The sequence below is a fragment of the Lactuca serriola genome, chromosome 6 (assembly GCF_051521515.1).
Source record: "Lactuca serriola cultivar US96UC23 chromosome 6, Lser_US96UC23_V15, whole genome shotgun sequence".
Taxonomy (NCBI): Eukaryota; Viridiplantae; Streptophyta; class Magnoliopsida; order Asterales; family Asteraceae; genus Lactuca; species Lactuca serriola.
This window is the reverse complement of record NC_136413.1, coordinates 120,545,768-120,562,182: the sequence shown is the minus strand read 5'-3', so window position 1 is coordinate 120,562,182 and position 16,415 is coordinate 120,545,768. Positions and strand designations below refer to the sequence as shown.

Below are 16,415 nucleotides of genomic sequence, written 5' to 3'. Positions count from 1 at the left end.
GCACAACAAAGCCAAGGCAACAGCTTTTTACCTTCAATCTGATGCCAACAAGCAAGGAAATCAGATCCACTTCGCTCCTCTATGATCCCACCAACTCTTGCTTCAAGCATCCTTCTTCTCCAAGCTCCAAAACACACTTAAATCCTTCTCACTCTCAATTTAGGGTTTGAAATCGATGGGGGATAGCTTCTGGACGTCAAAGGGAGTGCTAAAGAGGCTGGGGTGGGGCTTAAGGTTCCTTATATAGGGTGCAAACCCTAAAAATTAGGGTTTCTTATTCCAGCACCGACTTGCCGAGTCTAGCCGCCAACTCGCCGAGTCGGGTCACTTATTCACGCGATCCACACGCGACTCAACTCGCCGAGTTACCTTTCCAACTCGCTGAGTTCAAACCTCCATTTACACTTTACACCCTGATCTCTTGCTTTGGAACTTAGGATGCTACATTTTTACTTTGTATTTGTCTTTGTCCATGTTTTTCTCCTAATCTATTGTGTGATTGTTGCTCCATGATTGCGTACCATAAAAACTAATGAACGGAAACAAAGAATCAGGAATAACAAAAATGGAATAGAGGATAGAAGCGAATGTGAGAAAGATGACTTGAAGGGTCTCTAGAAATTGTGTTAACATGATGTGGTGGCATATGTCTCTACAAATCCATATATCTTTCTATGGTGGGAAGAAGATTTGCTTTTGTAAAGTTCTTGAATGTGAGTAATGAAAATCACATGGATTTGAGTCTTTCAAGTATGGTCCTATATTTTGATAAGCTAAATAACCAACCGATCATTCCTCACTCCATGGTTCGGATAATTTTAGGTAATGATAAACATACTTGTATTGGAAGGAGGCATGGATTGGTAGTGTACAACTTATGGATTAGTTTCCTAGACTTTATGAGTTGGAGATGGATAAAGATTGTGTAATTATGGATAGAGGGTCGATTGAGACTTGGAAAAGGTCATGGTGTAGGAATATACATGATGATGTGGATGCTAAATAGTTGACTAGTATGGCTTCTTTTCTTATAATGTATGGTTGAGTGAGGATCCTGATTGGTAGGAATGGGAACTAGTCGTGGATGGCCAGTTCTCAGTTGGAACCACCAAAAGGCATATAAATGATTGTCGTCTTCATCTTGTTTCTACTTCTAATCGTTGGAATAAGCTCGCCCTAGTTAAGATAAATGTGTTAATATGGAGAATCATACTTGCTAGAATTTCAACTAGTTAATTTGGTCAACCATGGAACTGGTGTCCCCTCGTCCGTTTATCCTTCATATGGTGATAATTAGGAACATTCAAATTATGTGTTCTTGTTCAATGAGGTTTTGGTTCAAGTTTGGGTTTCCATCGAAAGGTGGGTGAATCTTCCTTTCCAAACTCATATTAACTTGGGTAGATACAATGCAATTTACCAAGATGAAGAGGAAATCTTTAGAGGTTATCATTTTGACTACAATATGGGTGATGTAGCAACTGTAAACTATCAGATCTAATAGAAACACAAGGAAACAAATAAATAATATTGAGAATTATATGTTGATTAGTTGAGAATAATAAATCCAATTATTATTAATACAATTACCGAGTTTCATCCAAAAACCAGATTGATCATTTGTAATCAGAACAAATTATATGAAAGGGGTAGAAACAGACTGTCCTGTTATTGGACAAAATTAAAAGATGTAATAGTAAAGTAAAACCAAACTTGTAGTTGTAGATCTTCGACTTGTAAATGACTGCACGAAAGAAGCTCCTGTCCTTCAATATTTTTACATCCCTTTAAGGCTGTAAGCTTCAACGTAAACACCCATGATTTGATGCAGATTATTCTTCGTTGCAACAACAATGGAAGAAGAAATAAATGCAAAACTATTACTCAGAAAAACAGAAGAAACTAGATTTTGCAAAAGCAAAAATCGCAAACAGATGGAGAGAAGAGACTAGAAGATCGAGGGGTGTGGAATACAACTCCTAGAGAGTTGTATTTATAGGAGCTGTATTCCTAGTTGTAGAAACCCTAGATTGTAGTAAAAAAAATCGAGGGTGTGGAATACAACTCCTGGAGAGTTGTATTTATAGGAGTTGTATTCCTAGTTGTAGAAACCCTAGATTGCAGTAAAAAAATCTTCCATATGGCTGGCCCCAAGAAAATGCAGCTAAATTTACGGTTACCTTGGCTCTCCAAGTAACACATTCTCTGGGCCTCGCAGTCGTGCACCTAAATCGTGTCATTGACTAGGCTTGGTGCACATGTGGGCATGTATCATCTCTTGATCCACTTAATGCGCTTGTATGGCTATCAAGAGATAAATCTTATAAGCCCACTTTTGGTTTCTTCCCCACCTATGTGAGATAAAGAGAAACTAGCCAACTTGCATTTCCCAATATAATATTCACTATTGACTTAGAAACAATGTTGTTTTTCAATTCGTTAAGTTTCCGAAGAGTAGCATTGTGGAGAAGGTCATCTAATGGCTTTTAAGTGGTTAATTATCTAAATAGGAGCAAGAAGATTAAGGTTACAAAACCTTTGATGTTTATTTATGTACAACAATTTGCTAGCTTTCTAGTTTCTTAATAAAATCATTTGGTTGTTAAAAAAAAAAAAAAAAGTCGTCTAGAGCTAGACTTCCTTGATGGCATTTCCGTTTACGAACATATACGCCTTTCTTTTACTAATTCGTAAGCATAAAACATATACCCAAGGTGATAGAATAAAGTTGTAATACTAATATACAAGCATATTTATACTTCGACTCATCTCATCAATTTTGTTTGCTAAAAAAAATAAAACTACGAATACGCTTTTTGTATTTTAATTACTATGATATTTTCTGATTCTCATCGATTTCATTTAGTAATTTCCTGCTGTGCCAAAAAATATAATTTGACCCATCTCAACGATTTTGTTTGTCACATGCATACAACTACGAATATGCTTTTGTCTATTTTATTTACTATGATATTCTATTATTCTCAGAGTACTCTTATTCTCGTTATCTTTTTCCTTTTCAATTTTTGTCATTGAATGACATCGTACAAAAGTAATTAATTTTATTTTGTGAACAAAACCATGGATACCATATCTTTTCCTTTTTGAAAAAAACTATTATTTATTTCTAGAAGTTGACCTAATTGATGGTAAACATCAACAAGAAAATGCTTGCCATGTTAGCATTAGTACTACACAACGATTAAATGGATTTATGTCTTCTAAAGTTCACAATAATAACAAGCTAGCATATTAAAATGCTCTCAAGGACTGTATCGGTTTACTTGTCAAATCATAATGTACTTCAACAATATTCAATTCCACAAACAAAATAATTGAAACCATTTTCGGGACCAAAGGATGCTTATATCAACCCATCGCATATAATATAATGAGCATGCACACAATAATATTAATTGGTTGTCTTAATATTGAATGAGTCATCTGAAAACGAGATCATACAAAATACCAAAGCGGTAACAATCAGTAGGTGATGATCACGTAGATGCTATGTTTCCCAAGCATCTTCGATTTGCAAGAAACGCTAAATTAATTAATAGAGCAAATAAAACAATAGTAATAATAATGTCAAGAGTAAATTACTAAAATCGTCCTTGTACTCTGATCAGAATTACAAGTTTCATCCTCATTTTTTTTTCACTTGAACCATTCCCCACTTTCATCTTTGTTGCATGTTAAGTCCTTCCACCAGTCAGCCATCTATTTCCTTTGTTAATGAATCCACATGCCATGCTAGGCTATTCATCGAGTCACTAGGCAAAACGAAGTGTTTCCTCCCATGTCCCCAATCATTGCTCTCCATTACCTCCAAAAAAAACAATGATTTAAGTCTATTAAAATAAGAAAATCCTAATTGTGTCCCTCTTTTCAATATATGCATTTCTATACTATGGATCTCCTATCCCACATTTGATCAATACACCGCCCTCGTTGTATGCAATTAAAAACAATAATAAGAGAGAAAATATTGGAAATGAATCCCATGAGATAGAAGTGACAATATCGATATTTGACTTAATATCATATTGTTGATGAAAATTTTGTTTTAAATTTTGGAACTTGTTTGTTTCACTGGAATTAGCATTATTTTTCAGCTTGCACTCTAAGTTGAGAAATTCGGACGCCTTCATTAGGCGGAATTTTGGTTGTCTTATATGTTTATATGAGAAATGACATCTTTTTTATTTAATTATTGCGGAATGAAGTAAATAATGAGCATTCAACTCGTGTTCACGCTAAACGTTATTTCCTTTCATTTGTTTAAGCTTCATTCGTTATCCTCAACTCTTCATTCTTTATTTCCGCTCTTTGTGGGGTATTATCAGGGACGGACGTAGGATTTCACAATAGGGGTGCACGGGTAAGTCAGAGGTTGCACGATAGTAGAAAAAATAAAAATTTTAAAAAAATTCGAAAAAATTTCGACTGCGACCGGAAAAGTTAGGGGTTGCCGGTGCCACCGATCAAGAAAGTCAGGAGGTAGGACCCTTTAAGAATAAAACGTTTCCGAAATCCAACAATCAAGCCGAATCTGACTTTTCTGACACCGGTCTTGTTGTAAGTAGAATTATGTATATTATATTTGGGCATAATAATCAATTTAGGTGATTCAGCTTAATGAATGGAAAGTAAACAAGTATTTCAAAATAAATAAACCAAACTAAAGATAATATAGAGGGGTAAACATCCTTGTTAGAAATAGCTATGTTGCTCATGTACTCTCGATGTATTGGTTTTAAAGGTAGGGATGATTGACTAAATCTTTTGCATGCAAGAAGAGGTTTGTAAAAACAAAAAACATTCCAGACCAATTAGACTATATCAGGCGGTTTCTTCACGCCATAACCAATAAGCATAACAAAAGGAACCAAACTAGTAAAGAGCAGCAAGAGTTCGGTTTTCCGCTTAATCACCATGATACGCCTTGTTATACGTCTTGTGAGTTGGAAGAATCATCCAATTTGTAAACTACTTGGGCCAAGCATTCCCTAATCGTGTGCAATCGCCAAACCCATGCAAGTAGACAAATCAAGAATTATGTTGCTTATGTTTAAAATTCGCGGCACGATTAGAGAAATCTTGTTGTGGTCAACGATTAAAAAGGGTTCTTTGCAGCACGATGATGATAGGTGAAACATGATTCTTATAAAAAAAAACTCCACTTTTTTTGATTGGATTTCTTCCGTTATGACCCCACACTTGATTTACTTTGAATTCATTACCACCACAACATCAAAATACCTTTCCAACAAGATACATGTATGTTATCAATGAAAAACAAAAACTAAAAATCACATGAAAAACAATAAAATTTTAATTTTAAACTTTAAAACCGAACAAACCAAACTTAGACCATCTACACCAGACAGTGTACAAGATCTTGAATAACATAGTTTATATAAGGATGTTGAAGACATAGGGAACAAAAATGTACTACAATTGTTAAATCTAATTATTAATCAACCTCAAAAGAAAACATATAAAAGGAATTTACGACAAGTGTAACTCAAGTAAACAAACAAATAAACTAGCAACTGAGAAAACTCGCAAATGCATGGATGTAACGTGCAATATAAACAAAAGCGGAGGACGGTTGAAGTGAAAAACAAAAGATAGGGACAAAACTTGTAATCTTGACCAAACCACATGGGCCATTTCAATAATTTACTCTGATATTAAAAACAAATTGGTTATCCTCGTTTCTATTATTATTTTTAGCAGAGAAAGTTTCATCACGACGGACCATACAAGTATAAAGATCATGTAAGTTAAAGTCACTATCAGTAAGATGCTATTATTAAGCTGCGTCATAAGCTAATTAAGAAGGTAAGAAGCAAAGTTTAATCGCATATATCATTCAAGTTGAACAATGTCTAGTCAATGAGTCACATCGGATCTCAATAGAGACCAGACAAATTCGTTTAATCATCCTTGGATATAAGTACTATTCACTTTTCATCATTTCTACTATACAGCATCAATTCCACGATAGTTCAGTCATAGCGACATATCTTCCTTGGATGTTAAGATTTGACAAAGAACATATGCCATTTGGTGTTTTGAGGTAAAAACTGTTTTCTTTTTCTCTTTTATACGTTTCTTCAGTTCGATATAGAATTTTGCTAGTTGATTATATAAAAGGGTTTCTGGAGACATTCTTCATGGCAGCTGCTAGAAATCCGGCATCAGCTACAAAATTTCAAATTTAATTAATAAAATAATGGCTTGACATCGCAAATGAACAAATGGATAGTTCTCGTTCTAGGATGAAAGTTACTTGTTTTTTTCGATAACTTTTTTTAGAACGGCATTTTGTATTTTGTTCAACGAATTGAAATAGATTCTCTTTAAGGAACAAAATATATGCTTTTATCTTTTTGGTTTTTAATGTTTTATTTTATTATGCCATTAGAGTGAAAAATAAAAGTTCTGATGACAAATCTTTTTAAAGAACTTTATGATTATTATATTAAACTTTTATTTTGTTAAAATTATTGAAATTATTATACTTAAATTTAATGAACTTTTGTTCTTCTATAGCTTTGTAAAAAGTTAAATTTTATAATCAAATAATATTACATAACATTATTACTGAAATATATTCCACTAACCAAACACAATCTTACTTATTATATTAATCACCTTGGTCACAACGTTCCTTTGTCATCCGTTCCACCAAACAAACTTATACTCTTAATGGTTATTACATGCTTACTTTTCACAACTTCAGTTCTTAGTGAATGATGGATTCTGAGTTATAGCAATACATATTAAATTACTATGACAGTTATTCTTGTTTTCTCTTGTAGCCCCAATCCACTTTGATATATATAAAGCATTTAGGGAAGTCATGAGTGGTTCGAAAGGAGAAAAGAAGCCAGAACAAGGCACTGAATCAACAGCAGTGGATCCAAAAATGTCTGAAAAGCCGAAGGAGACAACTGATGCTGTACCATATCACAAGCTTTTTGCCTTTGCTGACTCCACCGATTATGTACTAATGATCATAGGGACAATCACTGCAATTGGAGGTGGAATCAGTATGCCTCTCCAGACGTTGTTATTTGGGGAGCTAATTGACACATTTGGAGACACTACAGATAACAAAGCCATTGTTCATGCAGTTTCCAAGGTATAAAATCATATCTCAATACTAATGCCCATTTCATCAAATCTTTTATTACTTTCTATGACTAAACCATTAAGTGCATTAATTAGCTATTCTCTCATTCATAAATCGTATTCAGGTATCCCTCAAATATGTCTACTTGGCTTTGGGGTCGGGAATTGCAGCATTTTCCCGTAAGCTTATGAAACTAAAGCTAATTTTGTTACACGTTTTTTGGTGGGACAAAAATTGCAATCTTTGTCTCATTGACATCAGTTCAATGCACGTCAAATGCAAGTATAACCGGTTTTGTTGTGTGTAACAAAAAGGGATAACAACTAGCATATGATTACTAGGCTTTGGAGTGTCTAAAACTCTAACCATGAACAATATTTGTCACTTTTGTAGAGGTGCTTTGCTGGATGATCACAGGGGAGAGGCAGGCTGCACGAATCAGAAGTTTATACTTGAAAACAATACTTAGACAAGATGTGGGATTTTTTGATCAAGAAAGCAAGACTGGAGAAATAGTTGAACGTATGACTAGCGATACCGTTATTATTCAGGCGGCTATGGGAGAAAAGGTAATAAAGGAATGTCAGACTTTGTCCCAAATTGTTCCACGTTTTAGGTTGGAAAAAAAATGAAATTTTGTCAGTTTGATGCATGCCAAATGCAGTACAACTTGTTATATCATGTCTTGTCTTGCGTAAAATGCGTAACAAAAGTGGACAAGGTTTATATCTAATGTTTTTGATATAAGTTTTAAGAGTTAATCCGTCTCATTTTTTAGGTTGGGAAATTTATACAACTAACTTCAACTTTCTTTGGAGGCTTTGTGATTGCTTTTTCAAAGGGGTGGCTTCTTTCCATTGCGTTATTATCTACAATTCCTGTTCTTGTGATCTCAGCGGCCTTTATGACTGCCATAATGGCAAAGCTAACGTCTAGGGGCCAATCTGCTTATTCTGTTGGTGCAACCGTGGTTGAACAGACAGTCAGCTCTATCAGAACCGTGAGATTTTTTTTTATCTTTACTTCCGTTTTTTTATTACAACATTGTATTTAATATTTTTTCTTATTAAAATATTGTACTTTTAAAAATTGACCCAATTATAGCATTGTACTTTTTTTTTCATATTAGGTCATTGTACCTTTAAAATCTAGCCAATTAGAATTGTACTTCCATTTTTTCTTATTAGGTCATAGTACACTGAAAAGCTACCCGGTTATATGTATTTTTATTTTTTTCTTACAACGTCATTGTACTTTGAAAAATCTACCTAATTATAACATTGGACTTTCAATTTTTTCCTTACTAGGATATTCTTTGAAAAATCTACCCAATTATAGCAATGAATATTGCTTTGTATTTGGATGGCATTGCTATAAGTGGGCTGGTTTTTGAAAGTACAACGCTATAATATGACCAAATGAAAGTATATAGGATGCTATAAGAAACATGTGTATAATAGTATTTTGCTATTTCATGCATTTAAGACTCTTTAAATTTGTACTTATTATTAAGGCATTGCACTTTGAAAAGACTACCCGATTGTACTTTAAAAAACTTCATATTAAAAAGTATGTTGCTATTTCTTTCATTTTTATAAAATCTAATTTTGATAATGATTTTTTATAACTACAGGTTGCATCATTCACGGGGGAGAAGCAAGCCATTGCCAAGTATGACAAGTCATTACAGAAAGCTTATATGGCTGGGGTGCAAGAGGGTCTGGTTTCCGGACTTGGTTCGGGTATATTTATGTTTTGTCTATTCGGTTGCTACTCTTTGGCCATATGGTTTGGTGGCAGATTGATTATAGAAAAAGGATACACAGGCGGACAAGTCATAAACATCATGATCGCTATCTTATTAAGCTCTTCGTAAGTACTCTTTTATATTTTCAAAATACTTCTCATGATCATATACAGACATAAATAAGGCCCATCTTTTACACACGACAGAAAATGACATGATAGAACAGGTTGTACTGTGTTTGCAGACTTGGTCCTTTAACATAAAGTTCTATCTTTGGTACAATATCTTCAGTAACTTTTTTAAAACTTTTCCTCACGAAACTTTTGAATTAGTTCATTAGGGCAGGCTTCACCATGCTTGAGTGCATTTACCTCCGGAAGAGTTGCAGCTTTCAAACTATTCCAGGTGATAGATCGAAAGTCAGATATAGATCCTTACAACACCAATGGCCGGAAACTAGACGACATTCATGGTGATATCGAGCTCCGGGATATTACTTTTAGCTATCCAACTAGACCCAAGGAGCCTATTTTTGATGGATTATCTCTCACCATACCAAGCGGCACCACCATGGCTCTGGTGGGACAGAGCGGGAGTGGGAAATCAACGGTCATCAGCCTCATAGAGCGGTTTTACGACCCCCAAGGAGGAGAAGTTGTTATTGATGATTTTAATATCAAAGAGTACAACCTCAGATGGCTTAGAGGGAAGATTGGTCTTGTTAGCCAAGAACCGATTTTGTTTAGTTCTACTATTAAAGATAATATTGCCTATGGGAAAGATGATGCAACACTTGATGAAATCAAAGCAGCAGCTGAACTCGCCAATGCTGCCAAATTTATCGACAAATTCCCTGAGGTTGAACTTCATACGTTGCTAGAAAATTAACTAAATAGAATTAACTTTCATTATTGCATTCCAAACCTTACCTATATGCATATAGGGACTCGACACGATGGTGGGTGATCATGGAACTCATATGTCAGGAGGACAAAAGCAAAGAATAGCCATAGCTCGGGCAATCTTGAAAGACCCAAGGATTTTACTACTAGATGAAGCTACAAGTGCTCTTGATACAAATTCTGAAAGGGTTGTTCAGGAGGCGCTTGATAGAATCATGGTTAACCGAACTACTGTTATTGTAGCCCATCGATTGAGCACTATACAAAATTCTGATGTCATCGCCCTTATTAATCATGGGAAGATTATCGAGAAAGGTCATTCTTTTATCTACCTTGTCTTTCGACATATTTTCTCGTTTCATAATTACATTTATACAGAATCTGTTACACGGAAAAGTAAACTTATAAAAGTACATTACGCAACTTCTTTTTAATTAATCAAGCAGGTTCACATTCCGAGCTATTACAAGATCCCGAAGGTGCATACTCCCAGCTTATACGATTACAAGAACTCAAAAAACACTCACAAAATCATGAAAAAGTTGATCAAGAATGGGCCGAGATTACCATGGCATCCGGATCACATTCAAGTCAACGCATTTCTATCTCAAAATCCATAACTCACGAATCACCTAATCTTAATAACAGTAATCGCCACTTGGTTAACTTAGCCCCAACAGATAATCAGAAGGAACCGATACCCGACAAAAAAACAAACTCTTCCCTTTTTCGCTTGGCTTATCTTAACAAACCCGAAATCCCGGTGATCCTACTAGGTTCCATAGCCGCTTTAATTAACGGGGCAATTTTACCTCTTTTTGGGTATCTTCTTTCGAGTATTATAAAGACATTTTTCCAGCCTGCTCATAAACTTCGAAAGGATTCAGAGTTTTGGGCGTTGATGCTTCTTGTTCTTGGTTTGGCGAGTTTAATAGCGACACCACTGAAGACGTATTTTTTTGGTGTCGCTGGGTGTAAGTTGATAAGGAGAATCCGATTAAAATGCTTCGAGAGAGTGGTTCAGATGGAGATTGGTTGGTTTGATAAGTTGGAAAATTCAAGTGGTTTGATTGGAGCAAAGTTGTCTTTGGATGCAGTATCAGTGAGAGGTTTGGTGGGGGATACACTTTCGTTACTTGTTCAGAATACCTCTACAGCTGTTTCCGGTTTAATCATTGCGTTTGTTGGAAACTGGCAGTTGGCTCTTATAATTATATTATTGTTACCTTTGATTGGACTTAATGGGTATCTTCAAGTGAAATTCATTAACGGTTTCGGTGCTGATACTAAGGTGAGGTTTTATTTTTTCCATAATTGCAATGTACTATTTTACTCTTGCCTTTTATATATTACTTCTTACTCATAGTAGTAACGTAGTTGCATGCATTTTTTTCTGACATATTTGACCACTAATAGCAATTTACTTCATATGTTGCATATTGCTATTTATTCCTAAAAGTTAGTTAGTATGTTGCTGTTGTGGTTAAGGATTGTATATAGGTTGCTATTTATGTGTAAAGAAATCCAAGTAAGTTGTTATTATGGGTTACATATTGTTATTATTCGTAGTAAAAAGAGTTACTAAATTACACTATTATGGGTAAAGAAATGTAACTACATTGCTACTTTAGGTCAAACAAAGTGCATTGCCCATATTCATAAAAAGAGTAAGTACAATACTATTTCCTACAATTTGTTGGCAAATAAAGTAAGGCCTTTTTTTTTTTCACATGTGACACGAGGATAAATAATGTATAAAAAATATTTGAGAAAACGACACCACATGAGGGAGAGTTTGTAAAGAGTTAAAACTAAATGAGGAATTAACACACACATATATAGGTTATTAGATTAAGCCATGTTTCTTTTTTTCCCCATTAATTTTTTTTTTCAGATAAATGATGTGTATTGCGAAAGTGATGGCATGCTTAGGTAAATAAAGGAAAATACAGGAAGTAGAGGTGGGTATAGTGTTCTTGACATTTAAGGGGCTAAATGCAAGTAATAGAAATGTACTTGTATTTATTTGTGCATTCTACCATCATACTTTCATTTTCCTTCAACTACATCAATGTACTTACGATTTTATTTTATTAAGGAACTGTACAATAGATCATCTACTCAACTATAGCATTGTATTTTCAACCTCTTATTATTACAACATTTTACTTTAAAAAAAATATCCAATCATAGTAGTGAAAATTGTTCTCTATTTTGACAACATTGTTATAAATTGTTAGATTTTTCAATATTTTTGCATCTAGCCAAAATAAAAACTAGTTGAATGGAAATTACAAATGACGGGAACTTGTATTGATTTCAGAAACTATACGAGGATGCAAGTCAAGTTGCGAGTGATGCGGTTGGAAGCATTAGAACAGTTGCTGCTTTTTGTGCAGAAGAGAAGGTGATGAAACTATACGAAAAGAAATGTGAAAAACCTCGAAAAACAGGAATCCAACAAGGGTTAGTTAGTGGTGCTGCTTTTGGTGTGTCCATGTTCTTGATATATATAGTATATGCAACCAGCTTTTATGTTGGAGCTCGCTTTGTTGAAGCCGGAAGGACTACTTTTTCTAAAGTATTCCAGGTAGGCCCATCATACTTGTTTTACAAAAGGTTCACATCTCTTTTGGATGATTAGTGATAATTAGCGATGAAATGTTGTTACTAAAAACTCACGAAAACGGTCGCCAGCTGTCAATTTAGGGCATTCGTGACAATTTGTTGCAAATTGCCTTATTTTGTCAAATTTGAGAGAAATTAGCAACTAAAATTCATTTGCTAATTTTAAGAATCTTCATCACTAATTACATCTGAAAGTTAACGACGGATTAGAAACGAATGTTTCTGTTTGAATGCCCTTTTTTTTTTTTGTCTTTTTGAAGGTATTTATGGGGTTGAGTATGGCAGCAATGAGTGTGTCTCAATCGGGATCATTCGTTCCGGACTCTGGAAAAGCCAAGATTGCTGCAGCTTCAGTTTTTGCTCTTCTAGACCAAAAATCAAAAATAGACTATACTGACGAGTCTGGAACTACATTACAAAATGTGAAGGGAGACATCGAGTTTATTCATGTTAATTTCAAGTATCCTTCTAGACCTGACATTCAAATCTTCAAAGACCTGTGTTTGACTATTCATTCTGGCCAGGTATTTTATGAAATTAACTACACTCCGACTACAATATGGACAATGTACTTTTCTTTTTTACCCATAATAGCAACATACTTGTAATTCTTTATTGATAAAAGCAATACACTCTATGTTTTACCCATAATAGCAAGATACACTAATAATTTCTACCCATAATAGCAACTTACATACATTTCATTACCAATACATGCACTATACTTTATTTGTCACGTACTTATGTATGTTGCTATTATGGCTAATGAAGTGTAAGTACATTGTTATTATGTGTAATAAGATGTAGATGTGTTGCTATTATGGGTTAAATATTTCTTTATCCGGTAAAAGAACGTAAATACATTCCTATTACGCACAAAAAATAAATTACATTACTTATATTGGTAAATAGAGTAAATTACATTGCTATTTTCTACAATTTGCCTTTCTGAAAAAGTCACCTAAGGATTTTAGTCGGTTAGCACGTTGAGTCTGTACACACTAGAGTTTTACATAGAAGCTAATAACATGAACGCTATATATTTCTAGTAAGACTAAAGTGTTTATTTTTTACTCAATGTCTTAATGGGGAACATGACTTAATCTACTAACCTGTATATTCTATATATTGTTGTTTCTTTTCGAATTAATGCATAACGAACTATTTGATAGAAAAAGCCAAAGAAATGTAGTTTTTCCCGTTTACCTCCTAAACATTCACAAATTTGCACTCATTCATTTTTTTCCTTCCAATTCCATAAGTGTACCACAATTTCTTAAAACGATTTTAAACATCACTTACCATGAAAAAACATTATCCTGAAAAAAAAGAAACATGGACTAATTTGTGTTTGACTTTTAATCTTCAAGACTGTAGCTCTTGTTGGCGAAAGTGGAAGTGGAAAATCAACTGTAGTTTCTTTGCTGCAAAGGTTTTACGATGTTGATTCAGGCCAAATAACTCTGGATGGAGTTGAGATCCAAAAGCTAAAAGTGAGGTGGTTAAGACAGCAGATGGGTCTAGTAAGCCAAGAGCCAGTCTTGTTTAATGACACCATCCATGCCAACATTGCATATGGGAAGGAAGGCAATGCCACAGAAGCAGAAGTCATGGCAGCAACAGAATTGGCAAATGCCCACAAATTCATTAGCAGCCTACATCAGGTGATCATGTTACTTTTAGTTTCATTGATACTCTACTTTTGCTAATACTGTTAATTATTGTTACATGTCGTGAATTTTTTCAGGGGTATGATACGAATGTAGGGGAAAGAGGGATCCAATTGTCGGGAGGGCAAAAACAAAGAGTGGCTATAGCAAGAGCAATTGTAAAGGCTCCTAAAATATTGTTACTAGATGAAGCCACTAGTGCTCTAGATGCTGAATCTGAGAAAGTGGTACAAGATGCACTTGATAGAGTTATTGTACACAGAACGACAGTGGTGGTGGCTCATAGGTTATCCACAATCCAAGGGGCGGATGTTATCGCAGTGGTGAAAAATGGAGTCATTGCAGAGAGAGGGACACATGAGAAACTCATCAATATCAAAGATGGTATATATGCGTCTTTAGTTGCTTTACATACTAGTGCTTCAGTTTCGTAATCATGTGTCACTTTATTCCTACTGTTATTATTGTCATTGTGATGAAAATGGAGTCATTGCAAAGAGAGGGGAACATGAAAAACTTATCAATATCAAGGATGGTACATATGTGTGTTTGGTTTCTTTACAAACTATTATTTTTGCTTCATAACCATATGCCTTTTCATTTTTGTTGTTGTAGTTATATTGTTTGTGGAACTGTTATTGTTATTGTTATTGTGATTCACAATTTCACATATCTCGATGATGTTATTAATAAAAGATAGCAAATATGCACATAGCGACTGAAACAGAAAAAGTGAGGTAAAATTTTCATCACCTTTGATGCAGTGCACACCTTCAACCTCTTCTTCTTCTCTCCACCTTCTTTTGCATTTTGTGGCCTGACCTTCATCTGCATTTTGCACCTTGTATCTCACTAGTCTTCGTTATCACCTCGTATTTCACAGAGTTCTTAATTTGAGTTATTTTGAAAAACTAGGGTAAAATCATAAAGTTCTGAATACGGAAAATTGATAGGAGCAACATACAAAATTCAACAAGCTTATAACAAAAGTTTTTTTTTTGGTTAATGAACTAGAAATGTAACAAACTTTGGTTTTTGTTCACATTAAGGTAACCATGTTTTTTTTTCGTACATATTTGACTATTGAACTTGTTTGACCTGTTCAAAATAAGGTAATATGACCGGTAATTAGCGGTAACATTACCCTATAAACAAACAGATTAAACAAGTTTAACGGTCAAATGTGTACGAAAAAAACATAGTTACCTAAATATGGACAAAAACCAAAGTTCATTACCCATTTTGGTAATATTAGGTTATTTATGGTAAGTGCAAGTAGTCATAAGATCCATTGATGTGACATGAAATTGGGTTGTCCGGTCTTTATGTATGAGGAAACCGTAAGTCTTGGGCTAACCAGTTTAGGCCCAACTAGTTAGGGGTTAAGTTGTATACGCTTAAGGGGCTAGGTTGTATGTGTTTTAAAGAGCTAACAACATAGCCTAGCCCATGACTAGTCAGGACTGAACTGGGTTAAACCAAGTCAGACGGTTCTTGTCTAATATTACCAAAACGGGTAAAAAAAACTTTGGTTTTTGTCCATATTTAGGTAACCATGTTTTTTTTGTATACATTTGACTAATAAACTTGTTTGATCTGTTCATAATAGGATAATATTACCATAATTACCAGTCATATTACCCTATTTTGAACAGGTCAAACAAGTTCAATGGTCAAATGTGAACGAAAAAAAACATAATTACCTAATTGTGGACAAAGACCAAAGTTCGTTACCTTTCTAGGTCATTAACTCTATATAAATTTGTTTCTTTTAACTATTTAATTAAAATGTATGTATTATCTCTAACATACTATACCATTTACAAAATAATAATAATAATAATAATAGAGTAAATTACACGAGTGGTCCCTATGGTTTGAGGTAATTTGCACGCTTGGTCCCTAACTTATTTTTTTAACTCGAAAGGTCCCTACTGTTTGTTTTTGTTAAGCGCTTGGTCTCTAGTATTTGTTTTTGTTACACGCTTGGTCTCTGTTTTACCTAAAAAGACTATTATTTAAATAAGGAAAAATGATGGGGTATGAAAGGTAAGGTAAGGGGTGGGGTTGAGAGTGTGTTTATTTAAACAAATTAAAAAATTAAGGGCAAAATAGTCTTTTTTTAGGTAAGACAGGGACCAAACACATAACAAAAACAAATAGTAGTGACCATCCGAGTTAAAAAAATAAGTTAGGGATCAAACATGCAAATTACCCTAAACCATAGGGACCATTCGTGTAATAATAATAATAATAAATAAATAAATAAATAAATAAAAGATAACAAAAAAAACTCGATACCTTTGAATTTATACAAATATTGA

The 16,415-nt window shown here is 34.2% G+C and overlaps 1 protein-coding gene across 2 annotated transcripts; it reads left to right on the top strand.

Annotated features, from left to right (window-relative positions):
- The first annotated feature begins 5,742 nt into the window (after positions 1 to 5,742).
- Positions 5,743 to 14,679, top strand: LOC145056718 (ABC transporter B family member 11-like). 2 transcript variants are annotated; one of them, XM_079004436.1, is made up of 14 exons: positions 5,743 to 5,847; positions 5,997 to 6,085; positions 6,831 to 7,153; positions 7,269 to 7,323; positions 7,538 to 7,713; positions 7,923 to 8,144; positions 8,778 to 9,016; positions 9,224 to 9,749; positions 9,835 to 10,108; positions 10,240 to 11,084; positions 12,117 to 12,383; positions 12,682 to 12,945; positions 13,792 to 14,085; positions 14,169 to 14,679. In XM_079004436.1, exons 3-14 carry the CDS (start codon positions 6,872 to 6,874, stop codon positions 14,523 to 14,525), a joined length of 3,801 nt encoding a protein of 1,266 aa, XP_078860562.1. In that variant the 5' UTR covers positions 5,743 to 5,847; positions 5,997 to 6,085; positions 6,831 to 6,871; the 3' UTR covers positions 14,526 to 14,679. The 2 variants fall into 2 exon arrangements, with proteins under 2 accessions (XP_078860562.1, XP_078860563.1); XM_079004437.1 differs by having other exon boundaries at positions 5,744 to 5,784.
- The last annotated feature ends 1,736 nt before the right edge of the window (positions 14,680 to 16,415 follow it).